The sequence below is a fragment of the Lathamus discolor genome, chromosome 4 (assembly GCF_037157495.1).
Source record: "Lathamus discolor isolate bLatDis1 chromosome 4, bLatDis1.hap1, whole genome shotgun sequence".
Lineage (NCBI taxonomy): Eukaryota > Metazoa > Chordata > Aves > Psittaciformes > Psittacidae > Lathamus > Lathamus discolor.
The window spans coordinates 61,791,941-61,817,694 of NC_088887.1; the positions used below are offsets into that span (position 1 = coordinate 61,791,941).

Below are 25,754 nucleotides of genomic sequence, written 5' to 3' on the forward strand. Positions count from 1 at the left end.
ATTTGTTCACCATGATGTAGTAGATACATCTCAATTTATTGTCTATCTATGCTGACAGAGAAAAGAGTGAATGGTATGTGGTGGAGGATACATTGAAAACATTCTTTGCACCATTCTTTACTTTTCAATCATAACTGTATGGTATTACTTCTATTGGCTTGTTCTTGACAATTAATTTGTCAGTCCAGCTTACCCCTTCCCAGTGTAGACTGTCTCTAAGAGACCACCTTGGTAGCTGTGGCATTACAGCTGGAGCTAAAGCTCAGCTTGGCAGTGATGGTGACTATCAGACATTGGTATTTCACCCTGAGGAAAGGCAGAAAGATCACCAAGTCATTAAGGTGAATTTTCTGCTCCAGAAAAGTTGGGGTTTAATTGCTGCAACAGATTGGGTGTTTTCAATATGTAAATTCTCTTTCTGGTTTATTTTTGCCCCCAGCCACTCATTTGATCTTGACCTTAATTTGAGCTCGACAGTGTGTATAGTAGAAGGGTAGTTTTAACACTGTCTCATTAGTTTTGTTCTTTTTACTTCACGAAGTAGTTACCTTGATGGACTTTATTTCTGTTCGCAATTACTGAAGTCTGTGGTCTCTCACTTATCTCACCAGCAACATGTATCAGGGGAGTGCTTCCTTTTCCTGCATTGTCCATGGAAACACACCCCACTGCTGCATCTTATCTCCTTCAATCTCTAGTGCTAGTTTTGATCTTTTGCACTTTTTTTGCTCACTTTATATACTGTGAATACATACAGGTTCCCTGAAAGATGAGAAAGGTCACATTCAAGTCCTTAAGAAGGGTATTTTTGATCTCTTTGAGCACATTGTTTCTAACCCCATGTTGTTTGTTTGGTTTCTATATTTCAAATACGCAGAGCTAACTATTTCTTCTGTGCCATGGAAGTGAGTGACTTGGCCAAGAAGATGAATTTGGAAAGAAATGTGAGCTATCTACTCTTACCTCTCGCTCCTAGGGAAGCACACTCACTGTACCAACTAGGACTGTACCTTCTGAGTAAGGTATGGCACAGCTGCATCATCTCAAATGGAGCTTAGGGGAAGTGGCAGGACAAATGTAACTTTGTAGGAGTAAAGAAGTTACAGGCAGGTTCAGGAGGCTATAAATTCTCCCACTTCTGAAGTGGTGAATAAGCAGGGTATTTGGGAGTTACAAAAAAAAAAAAAAAAAAAAAAAAAAAAAAATCAGATTCATCTGTCCCTTTAAAACAGAAAAAAAAATAATTGGCAGTTAACTTCTCTACATATTGCATCCAGGAACAAACAGTGAAAAAGCTAAAGAGCTATCTTGACAGAGACACTCACAGTGGGAAAGAACTTGTGTGCCATATGTCCCCCTGCCATCTGTGTACGCTCTCTTCTGGGTCGTGACATCTGGTTCTGCTTTGGTAGCTGGCTCCAATTCCTGTATTTTTAGAGTAAACGGGACTTGATTCTCCTCCGAGACTGAAGAGAATAGACCACACGCTGACTTCTGCAAGAAAAGCCAAGTTTTTCATAAAAATATGTCTCTGCAGCCTAGATCTGAATGGCTTGGTTCATGTATGTGTGTAAATGAGCCAAGGATGTGCCAGCACTGTCTGCTGTCAGTTTTAAAAAGTTACTAACTTTGGTGTATTTGACATTTTTGGAGGGTTGAGCCATAAAAGTTAGCTGGGTACCTAAATTAGGAGATGAACTGGCTTACCATTGAGGAAAAGATCATGTACAAGAGAGCAGACAACTGCGGATGGGAAGGGATCAGGGTTCCCAGAGTGAGGGTTGGTGAGGGTATAATAACATCTGCCATAGGAAGGGGCTGTGGGGATCCCCACCCCCCGGAGCAGTGAGCTGTACTGGAGCTGAGCTGTGCAAGGCCTCCACCTAGTGATGGCTGATGCTGAAGCTCTCCCCTTTCATAAAAGGCCACTCGGTTTACATAAGATCCTAATGGAGTTCTGTTGCTAATAATGCCAAGCCACAACATAAAAAAATCCCCAGCCACCAAGAAGGAGTTCAAAAAAGTAGATATTGTGATGACTGCTGTCCTGAATTATACTGTAATTATTACTTTTAGTGCTTTCCCCATCCTTTGAGGAACTAACAGGGAATTTAGTGGAAAATGAGAATTTTGGCCTTTGAGACTACATCTGTTAATTAACTGCCTCAGAATTAATTGGGAAAGGAGAAGGAGTGGGTCCTCCATAGAGCTGTGTTTCTATCAGTCTCCAGCACATGTCAGTTAGATCTGGCTGCTTTACGTTGAACAGCACTTCCCATTGCTTATTCCAAGGAAAAGATTATAAATGGAGACCACTTCATCTGGGATCTGCATTCCAGCAGATCAGCCATGTGTGACAGCTGGAGGACCGTGTACTCCTGAGCCAATTGAGAGTCCCACAGCTCACTTGGCGTGGTGAAGTATGGAGAATTTGTGCCTAATTTAACTATCTAGCCCACTGAGCTGGTGACAAATGGATCCAATGGTCACATGGTGAGAAAATCTCGGCGTCTGGGATGCTGAAGTGTTTGTAGGGGCTCAGTCTGCAGATGGACAGCAGGCAAGATTCAGTAGCCTTGGAGTCCTTGAAGTAGAACTGCCCTCAGAGAGGAGCAGTCAGGCGTGTCATGAAAAGCATCTCAGACTGAATATCACAGTGCTCCTGGGAGCAGGAAGCACTGGCCAGTTTCCCTGGCTCTGACAGTTTGTGAGTCCAGTTTCACAGGCAGTGTCTCTGCTAAATGAAATGATCAGTGTCCAATCCTTGCCTTGGACGGTGTGCCCAGTCCCAAAGGACTTTGCAAACCCTATTTTTCCTGCTCGTGTGTGTGTGTGTGTATATGTATATATTAATTTTTTCTTTTTAATTAATCTAAAGCCATATGGTTTGTAAGTTAAAGAGAGTTCGCAAAATGAAAGTGATTGTGTGTTTCAAAGGCCATCTAAAGCCTTTACTAAAATCTCAGTAGAGCCAAATTTTGTACTTGGGTTAATGCCTGTCTTAATAGTATTAATAACAATATTAATAGTAATGTTAATATTAATAGTAAATGCAGTCAAATAAAAAATCCTTCCATGGCTCAGGCAAAATTATTCTGAGTTCCAGAACTAATGGTGAATATGAGACTGTGCAGAAAGTGACTAAAGCAATTAGAACAGGATTGCTGGGGCAGAGCAGTTTGTAATGTTATCGTCAAATCAAGGAGCTCCCAGTAGCAGCTGGATTTTGTAGTGTGCACTCAGATGGTGATACTTAAAGCATTATAGTAGTATACGCATTAGGGTACATGAATGTCATCTGATGACTGAAAGGTCCAAGAGCTGCCCTAGGCATGCGTTTGTGCATAGGCAGTGTTCAAGCCAGGTTGGATGGGGCCTTGAGCAACCTGGTCTAGTGTGCCCATGGCAGGGAGGTTGGAACTGGATGATCTTAAGGTCCCTTCCAACTCAAACCATTCTGTGATTTTAAATGCACAGTGCTGCCAAAGCTGAAATATTCTGCTCCAGCTGTGAGGAGGTTTGAGCAGTCATTGGTATCCTCGGAGGGGCTGAGAGTTGTAGCACAGTCAGGCCATGGACTTGTTTCTCTTCAGTACATTTCTCTCTTCCTTGAAACCTACAAAAAGAGGCTGCCTCTTGCTCGCCTTATACTCAGTGGTATACAGCTGCTTCCCACAAAAAAAAAAAACCACCATATTTACATGCCTGCACTTGAGAGTTACAACAAGTCCTAGCTGGAACTGAGCTAGAGTGCTTGGAAGGGGGTCACTATGTACATTTCTGTCAAGGCTGTGAATAATACAGGGTTATTTCTATTTATGGAGTAGGGTCTTGGTGGATAGTATGAGATGGTCTTTCACAGGAAATAGATATTAGAATTCTTGGCCATATTGTGATAGGTGTTATATCCAAGTGCATGTTTTGCAGAAGAAAACATGCCATTTTTAAAAATAACCCTATGACTTCTTTAGCAGCTACAAACCATCCCAACTGAGTAAGAGGTTCATTGGGAAAAAAAAAAAAGTGTAATACTTTACAAGTGTTTAACAAACTTGACCTAGACCTGGCAGCATTTATTAAAGTCTTCATGGGTCTCCTGGGGGAGAAGGTAAGCGGTGAGGAGGAATAAAGGCAGCAGCACCCTACATGCTGACTGATCAAGATCATATGCAGTATTTGAGCTACTTGTGGGGCATGTGAAGCAGTAAAGTGACATTTTATCTTTAAATGTACCTCTAGCCACAAATGTACTTACTATGGTCATATTTTACTCCTCTGTCTTTTCTCTTTGAAGATAACTCCAACCACCTGATGATCTTCTGATTTCCTGAGTGAAGCCACCTGCTGGATCACCATGTTCCATTCACAAGACCCAGTGCTGTGGAAATTCCTTTGCCTTAGATACAGAGCAGTTTTTTTCTTCCCCTAAAAGCTCCTAGTTTGTTGTCAGTGAAGTGTTTTCAGGCAGTGAGTACAGAGCAATTTTGAAGGGAACTGTTATTTTTGACCTACACTGAAAACCTGCGCTTGTATTTCACAACAGTGTGGGATGTACCTACCTGCAAGGGATCCTAGATGCCCTGGGGAGGAAAATGAGGCTTTTGACTTGTGATCAAGTTCGGTTACAGATGCTGTGAGTTTACATGTTCCTCTGGTTGGAGGCTTGTAAGGTCTGGAAGGACATGTGCAGGCTGCAGCAGCTCCAGCTCACCAATTTCTTGGGCCAAGAGCTGTCTTACAGCCAAAGGACCCAGTTTACTTATGAGGGCTGCTGGGAGAAAAACAAAGAACAACAACAACAGTGGAGAAGAGCATGATAAATCCACTGCAGAATGAGGCCAGCAGCTGACTGAGCCAGGCATTCTGTCTCCTATAGCTGTGAAAGGAGCTGCTGAAAAGCCAGCCGATATCTCAACAGCTGCCACAAGCCACCGGGCTGGCTCTCCAGCTGCCAAGGCAGCCAGGTAGGTCCCTGCTACCTTCTCACCTCACTGCCCTCCAGCTGAGAGTCAGAGATGCTCCCACATCAGGTTTCTCTCCTTTTACCAAGCTGCAGCACTGGTTGTACAGATACCTTGTGATAATGGGTTTTGTCCCCAGTAGCTGGGGTATTTTAGTGTTGTAACTTTCAGAACACAGTGGTGGTTGAGCAGAAGTGAGTGACATTGTCGTATAAACTCTCCTGGAAATCTTGGGGTACTCTGCTCTCAGTGTGCTTTGGTCTCCCATCTGCCTGTTTGCCTACAAATGCCAGCATGGAGCTGGTCACATCTGCAGCTGCTGGGCAATAGCTAACTCAGACTACATGGATTTTATCTCCAGCACTGAAGATGTGAAATCTGAGCTCCGCTGGAACCCTGGGGTCAGGATAACATTCTGGTGTCTGAACCCTGAAGTTTCTTTAGTATTTTGCTTCCTGTTTGGCTCTGTAGCAACAAACCAACCCCCATGTGAAACCTGCTGGGTTTTGTGTAGCTTGTTTGGCCTGTGTCATTCTAGTATTTTATGGCATTTTGCCACTGCCTGTAGCAATAGGTGTCAGATGAAGTTGTGTATTTACAATAAGATGCTTTTATAATGCTTTCTATGCAAGTATTCAGACTCAGGAAGGCTGTTGGCTTTCTTGAGAGTGAAAAAGAGGATTTTTATTTTCCTTGCTATTTGTGGCAAGGAAAGTCACTGGGATGAAGTATCCTGGGGGACACTGAAGAACCTAAACACTGTTCTGTAAGCCTTGAAAACTACACGGAAGGAGCTTGTTTCCATTCAGATACAATAATGCTGAGTGGTTCTGTTGTTATTGCATAACACAACCACATCCATTCCCCAGGTAAACAATAAAGCTGCCTTTCCTTATTAAGGTGACTCTGGACCCTAGGAGGTATTAAAGCAGTTAACCTTAAAGGACACAGTGTTCTTCAGTGGTTCTTGGTTAGTAAACACACATGCAGCATGAAGTTACTGGAGAAATGTCTACCAGGACCATGCTGGTGCAGCCATACATTGCTGCTGGATATCATGAGAGTTGTGATGCTCCTTTGCTGTTGTTCTGACATGGTCTCACAGGTGCTTATTCCCTGTCCTCACTAGTTTGGACCATCCTGCTCACTGTGCCCTGCCCTCACCCTCTCTATGGTTGCCCTTTCTACCTTGCCAGCACAGCTGCCTGTCTGTGAACCCTGCCCAAGAAACAAACCAGCAGAAAAATGTGCTTTTGCTGATTATTTGTTAGGCCGATCTGTTTTCTGGACTGTCTGCCATCCAGGAGCACAGGAGAAGCAGGGAAGACAAGGGTGGATGATTAGGATGGTATGAGAAGCACTGCTCCTATAGCGCAGCCTTGGCAGGGTTATGCAAGCTGTTTGATGGTCTGTGTTCTTGTGGCTATGCTGTTTCCAGCACTCAAGTATGGTCCCTTGGAGCCCCCTCTGAAGATTACAGTACACACGTCAGGAACACATTGAGATAATGTCTCTCTTCTCTGGTCACATGTTTGGGTTTTAAGGATTTTTTTGCCCTATGAGTTTCAGTTGCTTTGGTGAAGGAGTTGAGCGAAAAAGGTTATATCCCATAGTAAGCAGCACAATCTGACACACCAACTTCTGATGACAGGTATTTTCAGCAATCAACACAATTTTTCTCATGTTTCGACCCATTCCTTTACCAAGCTTCTGCACAATCTCAGTCCTGGCTATGCAGCAGATTAAAGAGAAAAAGGTGATGGATCTTCTATAAAAGCAATACAAAGATAGAGCTATTCCATCATTTTGCGGCCACTGCTGATGACAAGCATTCTTTCACATCTTTTTTCATGTCTTTTACTGATGGTTTAATTCCATAAATGGCAGATCTTGGAAGGAATCATTTTGTCTGAATTGTAGACTCTGCAGAGCTCACCATTACCTACTTGTTTTGTCTATCATTGCCTGTTAACTCATGTTAACAAAGTTTGTTATTGTTCATTCCGTTGCCTCAATAGGCTCCACAGCTGCTTTTTATCCTGCTGAGAATCTATCATTTTGCCGTGATGCCAGTAATCTCAACTAGCTGTTTGTTGGTTCAAGATCTAGTATTGCCACTGTTTGTCACAGTAATTTTTTATTTTTTTTCCTTTTCAAGCTTTAACGGACCACCTGAAGGGACCCTGTTTGTAAAAACCACCTGGAAACATATTGCTAGAGCAGGTTCTACTTTTGTCACCACTATCATATTGTCATAGTCTTTAGAACACAAAAATTTGTTTTGTCTTAATGCGGATGATAATTTTACTGCTTCCTATTGGATATTGCATTTTCATTGCAACCGCTGGATGCTTCTTTCTTCTCATTCATTTGCCAGAATTTCAGTCATAAGAAGTTAGCTCCTTTCCAAACATTGTTTAACTCAAATGACCAAACCAGAAGAAAGAGGTGGTAGTAATAATCAAATACAATTGAGCACACTGGTACACAGTAGATTCAGCTGACTTCAGCAAAAAAAGATCCCTGTACCTAAAACCCCGCAGACTTTTCTGTTGGCATGGTGCAGGGAGATGCACAGACTAGACATAAACAGTGTTTATACTGTTATACAGTATATTTGGAACTGAACTTCTAGAGTCAATATGAGCCTCAGAATAGATACGGCAAATACTACTTACAACCTCCTTGAATTCCACCTTTTTAGCTACGATGGTGGGTGGAGGTATCCCCTAACAATGATGTACAGATGTTATTTGAATAGGTTCCATTCTGGGCTTTCTATTCTCCAGCTCAAAAAGGCAACAACAAGGAAATGAAAAAAAAGAAAGATACAGATAATCAGAATTACTCATTTTCACTTTAGCTGGAACACCGGAAATATGTACTGGCAAATGGAATTTCCAGGAAGGAGTTAAAGGTGAAGTTGACGGAAAATATAGCTGCAGGTGGGAAGCTGACTGACTGAAAGGAAACATAACTGAAAGGTATGCCCCCTGATGTGTACAACCTCAGGGTTTTTTTGCACATAATCTCATTCCTCTTCATGTTGGCTGGAAGAGGTTATAGTAATATTTACTTCAATACTTAGCCGTTCATTTAAAAGCTGCTGCTTCTGAAATATAGAGATGTTCCTCTGCTTTCCTCAAGCTGTTTCTTGAAAATGTAGTTGAGGTGTGTGCTTTTATGCTTATCTTCTGTTGTGATGAATATGCTAGAAAACTTGTTACAGTCTTGTTAATTTTCTATATCTTTTGCTAAGTGCATGTAGTTTCCATCTAGATTAGAAGTGTTTACAGAAAGTTAATTTTTCTATTTTGGATTCAGATTTTCTCATCAGACACATCCTTGTTGTGTAATCCAGTATTTTCTGAAACTCCATAATAAACTGCTCCAGAAAGACCTCACAAGAGGAACTGAATATTTTTAATAAGAACACAAGGACTTTAGTATCTCTCCTCTATTTTTCAAAAAGTATATACTGTAGCAATTGTTCTACAGATATGTTTCTTATCAGACAGAATTGCTCTTCTACTTATGACTACATTCAAACTGTGTCTTTCCATCCTTTAGCATATGAATTCATAGAAAAAGAGTGCTTTTGCTAGTGATGTGGAGAGAGATTAAACTGATTTTATGGGTTTATTTTGTATGATAGACTGCCATTTCTGCTGATCTTTTAAAATTCAAACTTTGTGGTTACCCAAAGGTCAGATCTTACAGCTGAGGTTTTGCTGGGGCAGAAAACCAACCTGACAGAAACTTTCTGCTGACTTTACAGTATCAATAAGCTTTGTGATAGCAGCAGGAGGAAAGTCTGTGGAAAGAGCGCTTCACACATGCGCTCTCATTCAGAAAACTTCTCTCTGTGTCAGATAGATTAATTTGTATGAATGTTGTACTGCTTCTGTGATATCGTGCAGAGCTAGAAATGTCAATTCCTATGGGCACTGTTTTGGTGGAATTCAGACACACACCCACCCAAAGGGAAAAGGAGGGTCTAATCCGGTTAGTGGCAGAAAGTTGGGATCTCCAAGACCTTCAGAGGGAGCTCTACTCCCCAGATTGGCTACTCTTGACCCTTATTGTAGAGATAACTGATAAGAAATGTTTACTTACACCCCTGGTCACAGTGTAGGCTGGCTATGTGTCTTCTGAGAATAGATGCTAACAGAGCAGAAATGGCCCTGATGAGACAAAAAATCTGAATGCATAGTGTGCCCCCGCTCAGCTCTTCATTCTCCCACTGGCCTTGTGGTTAAAGCAGTTAGCAGGAAACTGCTGACCTCTCTTGTCCTGTAGGAGAACGTGCTCCTTCAGCTCTGCCTAGAACACTTTCTGCTGCTTCTGAAGTACCTGGGACAATCTACACCTGCTAGTACAGTTTTATTTGTTGAAAGCAAATGTCAGGGAACCCTCCACTTCAGAGGAGTTAAGAGCCTCAGAGTACAAATTTCTTATTAATGTCCATCCCATGGACATTTGGCTAGAGTCAAAGTCACTCTTGGGTGTTCTCTGGCTTCCCCATGATTTATAAACCCCAAGACATAGCATCCCAGTTTCAGTGGGCAGGGTAGAGGGCTCTTCCCATGCTGTAGAATCCTCTAGAGACCTTGTAAGTTGTATTTTCTGGTTTGCTGGATGAGTGCTCTGAACAATAGCCTTCTCTGGGCGTTGCAGATCGTCCTTAGTCCAAGCTGTAAATGATTTTATATTGGAAATAATTCCTTGTCCTTTCCAGAGGACAGTGTTCTGAGTGTGTAGAGTACCTATCTTAAGCACAGAAGAGATCTTGATGAATTCAGGCCATGATGGACATTATGTGTATGGTATTTTTGCCTGAGGTGTGGGTCAATTTCTAAATCCCAATTCAGGCAGTATTTTGCTGGAAATGCATAACTGCTGTAGTATGGCTCCAGAACTGTAGCTCATGTGCTGCTGAGCAGGATGCTCAGGTGAGTGAACTAGGTAAAGTTTCATCAGAGCTCAGTGCTATGGTATTTCAGTGGCTAGTAAGAAACACCATAGAAGAGACAGTACCAGCAAGTCTGCTTCCCAAAAGGGCTTTGACGCGCCACTGTAACTGGGATTTAGAGAACAGGAAACCATCTCTTGGCATAAAACAATGGGTTTCTCTGCTTAGAAATATGAAATTTGACACCTTACATTTATTCTCAAAATCCATCAGTTTCATTGCTTCCTCTCTGGAGAAGCATTTTTCCACATATCTGCTTTTCTCTCTATTTCTGAGCCACAAAGAATTTTTTTCCCCCAGCAGATTTTTCTGCTTCAAAGAAGAACAAAATGAAAAAAAAAAAAAAATGAACCTTTTCAAAAAGCACAACTAGATACCTTATGTGAACAGATCTCCAGGCTCCGCAGGAATTCCTTTTTTCAGTGAAAGAAAATTGCTCTTTTGACATTTAGCAGAATTATTAATCATAATATTTGTGAGATGAAATGAAATGACTGACAAAATTTAAACTCAAAGAAGAGTTGCCTCCACTTTTGTGTTTTCTCTGTTGCCCTATTAATGTAAGAAAAATAAGAACTGTTGTACCAGCTTGCATGGCCTCCCCCATGCCACATCCCCAGCTTTTAATCCTGTTGCTAACCAAAAGCACGAGCCATCAAAACCGGGCAAAACAGAGGATGATGAACCCTGCCTGTGTCAATCATGTGGGATGGACATTCTTAGTTTAAAGCAGCTTTTCCAACAGCTTCAAAAATGGTGATCAATGTGTCTCTCCTTAAATTTGTGTTATGCCTTTTGAACCCAGCTCTGCATCTACTTTGATCCCTTCATGTGGCAATTAGTTTCTGGTCTTATGTATGTAAAAGATTACTGTTCCTTGCTTTAACCATGTGCCTGATCATTTCATTTCCTTGTTTCTTTTATCATAACAGGTTCTGAAAAATTGTTCCCTCTGTAATTTTTCCTAGTGCTTAAAGTCCTCACTTTCCTCAGCTGCAGAGTGCCAGTCAATTTGGTTTATCCTCATAGCAAAAGCTCTCTGTACCTCTGATATCCTTTCTGCTCTTTTTAGTAGCGTTTTTCATGCTAATGTATCCTTTTTGTAACTGGTGAGCAGAATTGTACCCAGAGCTCAAGATAAGGATATGTCACATCAGTAGAATAACATTTCCTGTTTTGTTCTCTGTTCTTTTGCTAATAACTTCTCACAATCTATTTGCCCCTTGGCAACTGCCAAACATTAGGCTGTTTTTGGAGAAAATAAAAAATGACCCTAAGATATTTTTCCTAGGTAGTGAAAGCTGATTACTTTCTATGTGTTGGTTCTCCAATAACAGTGCTTTGTGTGGTTCAATGGCTAACAATAACTAATGAAAGCTAGAGGACAGCTGATCTCATGGGATTTCCCACAGAAAGGTAGCCACTGTCCAATAGCAATCATTCTGCTACAGACCTGTCTGACAGAGTGGCCTTTGCTTTTCAATTAGTTTCATGTGATCTATGAAGCTTCAATGTTTGGGTCCTTTCTTAGAGCCTCAGTCCTGGACTGGTGTGCTGGGAGTCACAGGCAGTCCAGCTGTTGGGCTCCAGCATGCAAGGCTGTGATGTGGTGACAGGACAGGGAGATGTACTTGCTCATGATGTACAAGGCATAGCACACTCTTCACTGCTAATGTGGGAGGTCTTGGAGAAGCTTGCTTCTGCAGCCTGTTAGCTGCAGAGCATAGGTCAAGGAACAGTTTCGCCTGTGGTCATGGACTCTGAGAGCAATCAGGCAGGAGTGCTTAAAACCTGCAGCTCTTGAATGCACTCAGGTCCTCAGGAGCTGCTATCAGAATGTGCAAGCTCTGCTGCTGGCCATGGAAATGGGGTAGAACAGAGATATTCCTAATCAAATGCTTTCGGGTAAAAAACCCACACATGAGCTGACCTCAACTTCTGGCTGAATCCATACTGTGGACTCATATTTCTAGCGTAGGCATTGATTAGCTGTGGGTTAACCTTTTCATGGGGGCACTGGGAAAACTTGTGCTCCACTACCTCAGAGAGCTGCCTCCCAAAAGTCATCCAAATTCCAAAGAAAAAATGCCTTTAAAAAATGTTTGCGTAATTTGGAGTGATTCCATCATTCAGCACTGAATTCCTGTGTAGTAGTGGGTTGCTCTTATACTGCCCACATCCTGCAGGGAAAGCAGATGAGGTAGGGCTTCTCTGTGTCTTCCCAGCAGCTGCTGCTTCTTAATAGTGCCTGGCATGCCAAATATTTGGACACAAAACCCTCTCAGATGTGAAGTAGCCCTGGTGAAGACCTGTCTGGGTTTGCAATAGGCCATTGTTATATAGAGGTTTGTTTTCCATGTAGAATCCTACAAAAATGAGGACTTTGACCTGAGGGACAATAGAAGGGTGAGCAATTGATACACCAATACTGTGTTATGCAGGCAGATGAGAACAAATAGCTCATTTCAGACTGACGGGAAAATAAGCTTGATTCCTGGAAATCATATGGAGAGCTGCAAGGTTTTCCGCAGAAAAGTCTCGGTTAGTGAGAAGAGAGGAAAAAGGTTGTGTCGAGTTTATGTTTCCATGGTGAAAGAAACATGCCCGAAGCATCACGTAATAAGTGCTGATAGGAACTCTGCATGTCATTTGGTATCTCTGCAGCTTACAGGTAGGCAACTGTGTCTATTCCCCAAATTTCTTGCAGGTGGCCAAACTGGATACATATAATTCTACAATAAACACCCCAATTACTGACATCCTGTGTCCTGGTTTCCATGTAACTAGCTGCTGGGAGCCAGCGCCAGAGAAGACTTTCATGCTCATTGCCTTCCCTATTCTGAAGTCTGAGGATTAGGCACTGTAAGGATTTTTGAACTCTACCAGGGACTCCTTGGGGCATCTGTCTGAGTCAGCTACAGAGAAACTAATAAAATTATTATATCTTTTATTATTCTAGAAAAAAAGAAGTTGAGTGACATTCATAGGAGAAGTTCAGAATTCTAGTTTTCATGACAAGCCTTGATTTTTAACCCAAACATTTTAAACTTTCAGGGAATGAAAACTCCAAGTTGCAGCCAGATCTGATAGTAAATACAATGAGATAATTATCATAAAAAATGTTATTCTAGAAACCCAGCATAGAAAAACGCAAGGTTCTTTCTTTAATAGTGATATTATCAAAAACATAAATAATTTTTGCAGCTGAAGCTGTGCTCCTGCATGCTGCCACTGTGTCATGACCCTCTTTAATCAGTAAGATATTAACTTCCAGTAATTCATATTGATTGAGGAATAAACAAGACTACTTAGTAAGAAGTCATTATAAGCAACATCCTTTGTCAACTAACTATCTTCAATGAACTTCCGGAGAATCCCAATTCATTTTAGTTTTGTAAATTAACAAGAACTGTGTCTTTCACTTCTTGAGTTATGATTTTCAGAATGCCATGTATTTGTGGAAGCTTCTTCCTAAGAAATACTATAGAAGAAACTCATAATTTTCAGGGAAGAAGTCAGATAGGAATAACAATGATGTGCTATATAATCTTCTGTTTCCACAGTAATGGGAAATAGAGTGGGTGCTTCACAGGAGGAGGTAAGGGGCTGGGACTTCTGCAATTAGTCTATGCTGTTGCACCACACAGTGACCTCTTGGATCTAATGATCTTCCACTGAAAATGTGGAACATTACACTTAGATATAACTTATCTGTGACTTGAAGCTGGACACAGGAGGACTGGTTTATTCAGCTTTGCTTTTGTGCATAAACTTTGGATAGGTTTCTTGCCCAAAGACTCATTCTCATCTCTGTATTGTAAGGCATTCTGGCATCTGAGGACAGGACCACCTGTGGGAATGGAAGGTCCTGGAGAGTCAACAGAGTATTTATTTCCATAAGAGCAACAGATGTACTGCACCAATCCCCTCTCTGGTGGGCTTTGTGGTCTCCCCACAGGGATCCTGCTGTCGGCTCAGTGACATTCAGAGCAGCTGCTGTTATTTTGCTTCTGGCTGGCTGTACCCAGCCTCTGTGGGATGGTAGTGCGGCTGCTTTCCTTTTGGGGCATGGCACAGAGCAGAGAAATTGAGAACCTCTTTAGAAAGAGAATCTGATTTTAAGATGCAACAGCTTTGGCGATTACATTAAGATTTTTGTTTGAATATTCTCCTTGGCCTGACAAGCATAACTGTCATTGTTAAGATCTTTTATAAACTGCTGGTGATCAAATAGCTTTCCAAGTAACATATCAATGTGCAACCCAAAGGAAAATACATGACAGCCACACTAAAAAGAGCAGATATAATCACTGTTACTTTAGCTGATTTCTTCCTTCGGGATGTTCTCATCTCCATTTTGCATCCTCTGAACTTTAGCGTGCTAGCTGGCAACTATAGTGGAGCTGAAAACCTGATAAGAGACTTAATATCTCTGCCCTGGTGGAATGAAGGAGAAAGGTGAGTATAATGAAAATATTGATGGTTTTGTAATACATAAAAATTCTTGTTTATCTGTTTCTGTCCACATGCATGTTTTCATTTACACTTGTGTGGGACCCTGCTATGCCAATTGACTTCGGCTGGCTGCCAGGGGCCCAACAAGCTGCTCTTATCACTCTGCCTCCTTAACAGGACCTGGGGAGGAAATACTATGAAAAGTACGTGGGTTGAGGTAAGGGCAATCACTCACCAAGTACAGTCAAGGGCAAATCCCAGACCCAACCGCCTTCCCCCCACCCTTCCCTTTTTCCCAGGCTCAACTTCACTCCCAACTCTTCTACCTCCCTCCAGGGGCACAGCCTGCCTCACCATGATCTGCACCATGGGCTGCACAGGAATCTCTTCGCTGGTGCTTGGAGCACCTCTTATCCTTCTGCACTGACCTGGTGTCTGCAGGGCTGTTTCTCTCACTTATTCTCAGTTGTCTGTCACAGTTGCTGTGCAGCAGCTTTTACTCTCTCTCACAGAAATGCTACTGATGTCACTGATGGGCTCCACTTTGGACAGCAGTCTGCCTTGGAGCCAGCTGAAACTGGCTAAAACCAACATGAGGGCAGCTCCTTCTTCTTACAGTAGTCACCCCCCCAGATCTTGCCACATTAACCCAGTAAACTCTGGTTAGGCATATACCCCTCAACAGTTTCTTCTTGCGATGACTGTCTTGAACTTCTCAATAAAAAGAACCAAGAGAGCTATTTAGGGACCAGCCCATTCGTCTTTATCACAATGTGGGAGGTAATAGGACTGCATGATTAATGTTAAAAATCAGGGGCAACTCTTACCTTGAGGGAAGAGGAGTCCATCCCCATTATAACCCTCGAAAAACTTTCCTGATTTTTACTTTGCGCGATGCAGGAGGTGCCTATGCTAGCCACAAGTAAGGCATCACAACACAGGGGAACAGGAAGGGCACTGCAACCTCAGTAGGGTGGATTCCCACCAGATAAGAAACATTAGACCTACCATGTGTATGGGCACACCCATCAACAGCTTCCCCCACCATCCCACCATCTGCTAACTCCACTAGTGCTCCACTAGTGCTGGCCTCAACAAATGTAGATCACAAAACCTTTCCTGCCAGGATTGCTTCTGTCCAGGTGTCCCCTATAGTGTGCAGTGACAGCCTGCAACCAGGGTGCAGAAAAATGTACACGGTAAATATTTCCTGGCTAATAAAGGCAGGTATTAGACAGCCAGGACTAATACTCTGCTAGGCGAAGCACTGTTTCTCGGACTAGAGTGAACCCTGATGTTACTGAGCTGCTGTTTTCCTATCTCTGCTTTTTATCTCAGGATTTTATCTTTTTTATGTCATCAGTTTTACTCTTCAGTGCTTGAACTCCTAACTCTTGATATCAGTAACTTCATTTAATCTGGGGTTTCAGGTTTTGTATCTATATATTTTTGTATGGCTTTAACTTGCATAGTTTTCACAGTTCAGAAATCATTTTGCCAGCACAACTGAGTTAAGTTCGTACAGCCATGGGGCACCAAAACCAGCCATCACAGACACATCAACACAGGCAGCTGAGTCTCTGGGCCGTTGACTCTTCGTGCTGGTAAGGACCTGATGGGCTAACTACAGCCTCTTGATGCCAATACCAGATTTTTCTTGAAGGTCTAACACTTAGTGGCAGCTCCACTAAGTTCCCAGAAAACTCTTCTAGCTCTTCACTACCTTTCCTGTTAAAAGATTTTACCTGCTGTCTTGTCTAACTATTCCATACTTCAGTTTAAACCCATTAATTCTTGACCTCTTTGCTCAAAGAACATGTTTCTCCTGTTTGCTGAAGTGTTACGCATGCAGGCTGCCAAGGGAGCAGCATCTAATTCATCAAAGACATTTCTTGACATATTTCCATTAGCATGTTTTCCCATACACTGACCAAATAGAAGTTTTTTAGAAGCTGGGCCAAAAGTTAAGAAGCATTCTACATTGACAGCAGTTTCTTAAGAAAGCTGCAGATGGCTTTTGCTCAGCTGGAAACTATCCCCTTTAGCCAGGAGCTCAGCTTCCCACCTGCATTATGATCTGGAAACAACCTGGGCATGGGGAGCAGACTACAGGATGAGGGGCTCTTCTGACTTATGGAACAGCACAATGACTGTCTTTGATTTAAGTTTCAGTGGGCTTTATGCCAGAAGAACTTATTCCGTGTCCAGGCAATGGGAGTTAGCTTGACCTGAATATATTTAACCTCTCCCTAAAGTAAGGGACATGTCATTGTGAGATGATGATGAAACTACCAGTGAATGTAGACCCTTGCTCCAGACTTCTTACCTGAGACAAAACTTTGTGGTTTGTGAGCTTTCTGAGGGAGGGATCTGAGCTGACCCTGACAGGTTGACCAAAGTATTGTGAGATTTCATTGCTGTGTGGTTTGATTTTGCATTTTCTGTGTCATGTGTAAAGTGCAGCCCCCAGACCACTTCAGAGGAAAAGCTGTACCAAGAACTGCGGAAAGTATGGGTGTAACATCAGTCAGATTTTTGCATACTGGCACATAATTGCTACATCTTTGTGTATTGTTGTGGAGTTGCTGCATGATGACAGCAGAGTTCCATGAATACTGGAAGTGATAAATGATATTCATAACTCTGCCAGGGAAAAATAAGAGTTAGAATGATCATAGCACAAAATCTGTTTTGATTAAAGGGAGAATGAACAGTTGATTGCCAAAACGTCTTTAGGGGTTATTCTGATAAGATGTACAGGCTGATTTGTCCTCTGGAATTCGGCTGATTTGGTACTGAAACTGCCTGCTTAGACTGGCTGCTGCACCAAGATGGGACCTTTGATCTGATGGGTCCAGGTTTAGTGCTGATGCTTGGAAGGCTGCTCAGCAGTCTTGAACAGTGCTCCTTAAAAATGTCTTTCTGACACTCAGTGGCCCATATGGTCTCCTGAATACCTGCTCGTGTGCGTCACTGTACACCGGGTTATGTCCACTCCTTCCTCTCCCAGAGTTGTTATTTATTTTCTGTGGAACTGCTCTGTCCCTCCAGCCTTCTTTCCCTCAGAGGATTAATTTACCTGCTGGGGCAGACAGCTGGTTTCTCAGCAGCCTTCTTTTGAAAGCTTCAGTGAAGCAGATTCCTTCATTAAAAACTGTTCCTGCTGCTCCAGGGGATTTTAGAGCTGTTCTCCTGGAGCTGCTGCCCAGCTAGACCAGAAAAAGCTGCCACTGTTTTCAGACAAAATCTGTTTCAAAGCACCCTCTGCCGGCTAAGGGTCCCTTCTTTGTTCTCCCCAGGCATATGAGAAAGCCAGTAACCAGCGAGCAGATTTATTGCTTTATAATCATGTTAAAGTGGAATAACTTGTGACAAACGGAAAACCTATGCTATTGGTAAAAGATAACTGATTAATTGGAACTATGAGATGTCATCTCTGATAGGTACTTAAGTTTACAACAGTAATTTGCATGTTGTGTTCTACTGAGTGGGAGGTGTCTCAAAATTAAGCTTTATATCTCGCTCCTACAGATAGGAATTGCACAAGCTAGTTAGAAAGAGTTCCCAGTAGTATCTGGTACAAGCTATAGCACAGAAATCAGTGCAAAGGACCCAGCCACAGAGAGCAAGCCACTTTTCTGCTTTCTTATTTTCCATATGGTAGGTCTAATTTTTATATTATCATTTAACCATAAATAACTGAAGTGTTTTATAAGAAAGTTAATTTCAGTTCACTTATATGCTTCTTTATCTCAAGGAAAAAAAATAGATTAAAATAGTGGCTATGTTTATGTGCTAGACAAATAATTTTGGGTCCGACATAAAGATTTACCTTATAATGAAATGCATTTAGAAGTAGATTTGCCGTCAGTTTTCTGGCAGATATTTTTACTAATTATTCAAATACACAGAACGGTGCAATGGATTTTTCGGGGTTTAGTGTATTTATGTACTTTCTTGCTTCAAAATATTTTGTAAGAATAATGTGTATATTAATTCTATCCTTTCCATACTTTAACACTGAAATTCCTAAATTTTACACTTACAGCTGTAACTAGTGTAGGTGTTAACAATTGTGAGCGCTCCTTCTGGAATACGTTCAGTGTTACTGTTGTTATTTTGATAGACCATTTTCGGTCAGAATGGGTTTTCAGGTTTGATAATGAAAACAACTTTTAGGAAGTGAATGAATGAATTCTAAGTCTGTTAAGCTTTTTAAAGTAGAAATCGCGATAACATTTCCAAGTTTTGTTAGTATGCAAGGTATAGTACTTTTATAATGTTTGCTTACTTACATAAGCAGTACTATAAACAGTTTGTTGCCAAATACAATTTTGGAAAGAAAATTACAAGTACGTTACTAACAGAGCTGCCTTGGGAAAAGCAAGGAGCTAAGCCATATAGACTACTGCTTCTCCAGCATGAGTAGGGGGTACCCAGTTCTTCCTTCTTCCTTAGGTATTGGATCGTTAGGGGCTAAGTTTTGACATACTCAGGTAGTTATTCCAAATCTATATATTTGGATCTATTGATTTTTCCACATCATACTGAAATTTTCGTCACAGAGGAAAGCTTGTAACACACAGTTATTCTGAGCTATAGTAAGAAAGAGATATATGGAAAATGTCTCCTTATCTTTTTTTTGCCTGGATAGTAGCAATCTAAATTTATGGCATACTGAGGATCCAAAAATCTGTTCTGCATGTTCTACTTCAGACAAATGTATTAAAACATAAGTTCCAAATAAACTTGCAAAAGCATAGAGAAAACTCATAACTATTTCCAGAAATTATGGCCTGTCTTTCAGGGTTTAAAGCTACAGGAACTTCTTCCTTGTGACTGTGTGATGTGAGGTGTTTTAATGCCTTTGCCTTGTGATTCATAATACCCTGATTATTTGAGCTAAGTACCATGGATGAGTGGATGATTTAATTTTGCTTTCCATAATGTAATACAACAAGCTGTAAGGCACCAGTGAGCCAGTCCTTCTCTTGCTATTTGCTGTCTAGAACTGCAGCCTCTGCCTCACTTTTTATGGAGGTAATTTGGCAGTTTGCTGCTGGCTTTGGAAACTGCAAACAGAATCATGTTGTTCTTTTGATTGCCTGAACTCTTATATTTTCAGGGAACATTCCTCTTTAATTAGAGCCTCATATATTGCACGTATTCATACACGCAATCCCCAAAGTTCACCCAAACTGCTTCCAGTACACGGCAACTTAAAAATGGGGGTAAAAACAATCAAGCCATCATCAAAGTTAGATGGGGAGAATTTGTCCTTTATGACAACTATTTTGCACTGATTTGGTGCAGGCTGGTAGCCCAGTATGTGTAAGGTCTCTTGAAGGCAGAAGGCTAAATACAAAAACTGGCAAGTACTCAGGTAGGCAAATAAAAATTTCTTACTCCTGGATCGTTCTGGCCCTTCTTAGAAAAGTTGATGAGGGCAAGTATTGGCTGTCTCCATTCCTGGACAAAGCTGTATCTCAAAAATGGAGAAAGCACAGCTCCTTGCAACTTTTTGTTAAACACCTACAAATAAAATATCAAATGAGGAAGAACCTCATTTCAGACTGTCTCCAAATCTAGTCTATGAAACTTGTTTTCCTTTAAAAATCAATTGTTTTACTTTTTGTCATCTTGTGGAAGTATCTCCTTTCTTAAACAAAATAGCACTAAAAATAGTAGGAGAGTTGGTATAACTGCTGGTATATACCTTGTTAAGGGCAAATAAGCTTGTGAAAGAGAACTAACCACTTGAAGACAAAAGGCTCCCAGCAGAGCAGGAATATTCTGAATATTTTTATGTCTGTTTAATTACTCTAATTAAATTTTGTGTATTATTCAGCTTAGAGTTCTTCACTTATCTGATTCTTACGGTCTGTTTGGAGATTTCACTGTGGAGCCTCAATTGATTAGATGTATCTAATCTCAGTTGTATGAAGTAGCCCTGCTGCAGTTAGTGTTTTGCGTATCATGTTTGCTTACGTAAATACGCATACATTTGTTTTGGATGCTGTAGGCAGCCAGCATCTAATAGCACAGTGTGCTGGTAGCCAGCATATATATCTTTGGAAAGGATTCACCTTCCCTTGCTACATCCTATAGTTTGGTCTATACTCTGCTGCAGTCCCAGACATGTCAGTCAGTCCTTCTCTGGAACAAGTGAGCCTTGTCAAAAGTATTTGGGTACCAAATAATTGAAAGTCAGCTTGCCAAACTGGCCATCTGGCTGATCAGAGGGAGCTTTTAGGAAGAACAGGTCTCCTCTGCATAAACCAGTGCTGATCAGCAAAGTCAGAAGAATATGGAGGTGGCAGATTATTTCGCATGATCAATAATGGCTCTTGTGAGCTGCAAGTGAAAAAGGTAATTTCAGTGAAAAAAACAAATGGGGCATAGGCTAACCAAAGGTGGTTTGAACCAATAAGACTAGGTACAGCAAAAGGTAGTGAAAAATAGTTAAGTAGAGGGGAAATTAGTGCAGAGAATGAAGTGGAGGTTTATAGCAGATCTATATAATAATGAGGCTCAGTGAAACCGTGCCAAGGAAAATCAGTTCCCAGAAAGATCAGAGCTAGATGGAAGTGTTTAGATTTCACCCAGAGAGACAGAAACAGAACAGGTAGATATCCCATGAATAGTGGAAGTGATGTGCTCAGTACAGTGTGCCAGAGAAACTTTCATCACTTGCTTTGAATGAGCTGTTCAAGAGACTGGGACACCATGGATCTACCAAATGTTGCTCACATCAGCTGAATAGCAGACTGGTTTCCAAATATGTGCAAGGAATTTGCACCTCCCTTTTCTTTCTCAACAGAACATGGAGCCATGAACCCCAGTATCATTTTTCAACTGTGATTAAAGTAGACTTTAGATGATGAATTAAGTCAATAGAATTGCTGGTAAATACAGATCTGTTTAGATACTGAACTGGATCCAGGCCTCAAGTAACTGGGATATGTGAAACTCAGTTCTGTATTCTTACATGCCAATCTAGTTGCTCCCTGGTAGTGTCAGAAATAAGTTCTAGGAACAAGCCTTCTGCTCTAAAGAATGAACAAAGACAAGTAATTTGCTACCTTGATGCTGTGAATTTTGTTGTGTGCTGTTTTGCTCTATATCCTTCTTCGCTGACGGCTTATCCTGTCCCTGTCATCCCCTGAACCCTCTTCTGGACCAGCTCGTTCATGTCGTCCAGAGCAAAACGCCTGATATTTGTTTAAGTGAAAAATACCTTCCAAAAATCTGTTAAACTGGCTTAAGATTTCCTTAAAGAAGTCAATAGGCTGCAACTCTCTTGTATGTGGTGCTTTTCCCCAGCTCTAATGAAAGCAAGCAGCACCTCATGCACATTGTTTCTGTAGCCTCCTGACTGGTCATTCACTTCTCATAAAAGGCATCAGCCTTGCTGTGACATTAATGCTGGAATGGTGTTATATATATATAAATACCTACATTGAAATTCTCATGTTTTTCTCTTCCAACACTAAGTTCTGTTATTATTTTTAAGAGTTTAAGAATAAGCTTCTGGATGTTATTAAACCTTCCAAAAGAAAAACTTTCTGTATCGGTACAAACCCACTGACATTTCTGAAAGCTCATAATTGAGTTTGTTCTGAATTTCAGACTTCACAAAAATGTAGGCCTTGATAAGGTCTTTCAAACGTTGTTTAGTCTGGAAATCTTAGGCACTGCAATACAAATGCTTTGCAGCAAGTGTGACGACAGTGCTTACCTTGCCTGTACATTTCTTATGTATTTTTCACTCCTCCTTGTGTTTGTTATCTGCAAGATAAATTATAATGAATTTCTAACTTGATTTCTCTTGAAAATTTATCTTCCATCTGTAGTGCCACGAGACAACTTCTTTCTCCTCCATGGTATTAGAACCCACCACTCTGTGATATGAGGTAAAGGACAGAATTCAAGCAAAGGGTTTATTTAATGGCAAGTGGAATGCTCACAGCTCCATAGTATAGCTGGATTGTATGTCTGCTGTCTCCTGAAATACTCCTAGATAGCGTCAATTTAATGTCCATGGACAGATAGCCAGTTTCTTTAATCAAGGAGTTTGTTGGTGAGTGCCTGAGCTACACTGCAAGGTGTGAATCACAGCAGGCTGTTATCAGACTCAAATGAAAGCATCAATGAGCCATGGGACCTTCCCTACTGCTGTTACACGACCGCAGTATATGTTCTGTTACCTACCTTCCCACTCCATTTTTTTAGTTCCCCTTCAGGTTAGCATTGCTGATGGCACTCACCTGGTTTTGTTCTTACTGCTGAACGCTTACCTAGAGAAGCTATCACTGAAGATACCTTCACTTCCGTAGGAAGCCAAAAAGGTCTCATGCCCCATGCGGTTGATTGGATGTAAGTTTAATTCAAAGCCAGGGTATGTATTTTCAAATCCAGGATCTAACCCTTTCTAAGTCATGGCATAATTCTTCCGCACTTGACTATGAAGAAAATACCAACGTACAATTAGCTTCCTTAAAAAAAAGGCAACTAAGCAAAAAGAGTCTTCTGCCAGAGGCCCACCATGGCAGAGTAATTCCTCCACCCTCATTAAACTAAGTCATAGCGGTAGTTTGAATGCAACATCAGCCAATGCATTATTGATAGAAAGAAGAGCATTATCTCAAAGCTGCAAAACCACTGCTACACACTCACTCTGTATAGAGTCATCACATGATGCACTTTTATCACTGCACAATACCGTTATCTGTTAGTAGATATATATCAATGCCATGGCAATAACATAACTGATGCAGTCAGAGCATATTTTGAGATATCAATGTTTTTCTTTTTGGTTTAGAAATATGATGGTGTATGTACATTTGATCTTCCTGTCTACCTTCCTCTCGGTTTCCGTGACATCTGAAACATGTAAGTCGCATTTAAAAAATACTTTCTGATGAGGTTTATTCTGAATAAATGTGTAGGCCATTCCCAAATTTTTGTTTATTTGTTTTTTGTTTGTGTTTTTTTCTGTTTTGGGTGTTGTTTTTTTCTTTTGTTTTTGGGTTTTTTTCAGTTAACTAGTTCACCTCAAGCCACAAATCTCAACTTAGAAGTTGGCTTTATGCATTTTCTCTTTATACTACAATCTGCCAAGTGCTGTCCATTTCTTTGACATTAAGTCTGGGTTCTGCTTCTGCTCTTTGGCATCTCTGCAAAGATGCCTTTTGGAAAGGATTTGAGAGCAGCTGGTGTTCCAGGTCCCAGCTTGGCAGAATCTCCAAAAGCATGCTTAAATTGCTCTGAACTTAAGTTGCGTATATGTGTATGCACCCTGCAGAACCAGGGACATAACAGTGTTTTGCTTGTTAAAAATGCTTTTCAATGTCCTGGTTTTGGGGGTGTTAATCCTCAAGTGCAATGTAACTATAACATTTCCCTGCACATCGGGGATATTCAAACCAGTAAGCTCCTTCTGACTCATCTGTATAATGCTGTCCAGGGCTGACTAGTGACAGTGTTACATTGTGCTCACATAGTTCTGGTCTTCAGCTGCAGCTTATTTGTCTGAAAAATATTGTAAGATATGGTCTCTAAGTATTTCCCTGTATTCTCAAGTTTACAATATGAATCCTAAGTTTCCAATTAATTAGATTTATTAAGAGGCCAAATTCTGATGATAATTTTCCCTGATGTGATTGAGTTTGGATGAGGTCTCTCATTTTCTGTGTGTTCCATCTCCTCCTTTATTGTAACCTGAAGAAAGCTGTATTTCTGAAGTGTTCCTCGTTTATTTGTGCAGTGCTGCCTTCCCTGACACCCCTGATACATCCCACTGTCTTTGAAAGGCTTATGGGTGGGAATGCTGTTACAATGGGGGTACTCATACCTGATGTAGCTAATTTAGGTGACTGAATTGACAAGCAAGACAACATGTAATGTCAGTGGGGATGGACCGCTTCTTCAGGAAGAACCAGAGCAGAAGCCAAGTGCTCACCATGTAGAGATACTCACTACCTAATTTGTCTGCCTATTTGTCTAAAGCCAGGCAGTGGCAATACTCCCACAAAGTGTTATTTTTGACAGATATTCTCAATTTTCGTTAGGTATTTGGTTACCTGCTCTCATTGTCACACTCCTCTCTCTACTGTACTCCCTCTGTCAATCCCCATCTTTGTCCAGTCATCGTTGCTTATGTATTTCCTTTTCTCTTCTCCGAAATGCAATATAACTTTCAGTTATTCAGGTACCCAGGGATTTCAACATCTGTCAAAATTGCTTGATTCAAGTTTTTCTGGACCAGTTACAGAATTCAAAAGTAGAAATATACTCAGTTAAAAAAAAAATAAAATGTCTTACAACCAGTTCCTCTTTTTTCTTATGTGTGAGCATGTGTGGTTTGTTTTCCTAAGCTTCTTATTTGTCTCTTATTCCCTTCTGTCATCTTTTCACCTTCCCATCAGACACTTCCTTTCAGTCTGTTACATTAGTTTCAATGTTTTCATATTTTCGTGAACTTCAGAGAGGAACTCTTCTGGATTTTGTGTGGGTTTTTTTTTTTTTTTAATGATTTTATTTACAGGCTTCCTCCTCCACCTACTTTTTTCTTTCATGAAAACTAAAAAAGAAGTTTATTGATTTCTTTTTTATTGTATTAAAAATGCAGGACAAGAGCTCTTCTCTGTTGTATAAATATTTATCACATTGAAGGAAAGCTAACTTCATAGTGAAGCATTAAAGGCAGTATTTTCCTTTGTGTTTAAATTCCTGCATTTCAAGTAAAGATTTGTGCACAAAGTTAATTTCAAGAAATAACTATTTTTCAGTTAAAACCTCATGATTTTCAGTGTATATCAGGTTTGAATCCAGGATTTTATTTGCTTGTTTGCTTGAGTCCCACACTTTAATTACTAAACAAACAAATGCAAACAAATTACCCCATAACTCAAGATAAATAAAATTTTTCTTGAAATATCATCTAGTGGGAATGTTTGCTATATATCACCACTGAAAGCCCAAGGAAGGTAGAGTGATGTGACTGGCCTGCTGACCCAAGAATGCCAAGTTCCTCTCTGCTCAGTGGGGCTAGGGTTTAATTCTGGGATATTTATCTTTTGTTCATTTGCAGTTGATGCAATGGAAGGTGAGGCTTTAGTTATAAAATGTCCTCGGTGGAGTTCATCTGTGAAAGTCACCTGGTATCACACGGATACAAACGAAATGATTCCTGCAGAAGAAGAGGGATTGCGAATATTCTCCTTAGAACGGTTTCTTTGGTTTCTGCCAACTTCTAGAGAGGATTCTGGAAACTATACTTGTGTTATACTTTTGTAAGTGCAACTTTGAAAAATGAAAGGCATAAGACTAGAAATAAACGTACTTTTTTAGCAATGCATTGTTAT

At 40.9% G+C, this 25,754-nt stretch overlaps 1 protein-coding gene across 10 annotated transcripts in view; it reads left to right on the top strand.

The window, feature by feature from the left end:
• The first annotated feature begins 946 nt into the window (after positions 1-946).
• IL1RL1 (interleukin 1 receptor like 1) overlaps positions 947-25,754 on the top strand; it is a 42,348-nt gene continuing 17,540 nt past the window's right edge. For 3 of the 10 annotated variants that reach the window (XM_065677732.1, XM_065677739.1, XM_065677740.1), the window contains exons 1-2: positions 22,795-23,280; positions 25,481-25,682. In XM_065677732.1, the coding sequence (XP_065533804.1) occupies positions 23,160-23,280; positions 25,481-25,682 (323 nt within the window). In that variant the 5' untranslated portion in view covers positions 22,795-23,159. Of the gene's footprint in view, positions 1,023-4,294; positions 4,965-7,824; positions 7,946-17,947; positions 18,049-19,686; positions 19,772-22,241; positions 22,302-22,620; positions 22,765-22,792; positions 23,281-25,480; positions 25,683-25,754 lie in introns of those variants that run through there. The other 7 variants (XM_065677736.1, XM_065677734.1, XM_065677735.1 and 4 more) reach the window with 7 other exon arrangements.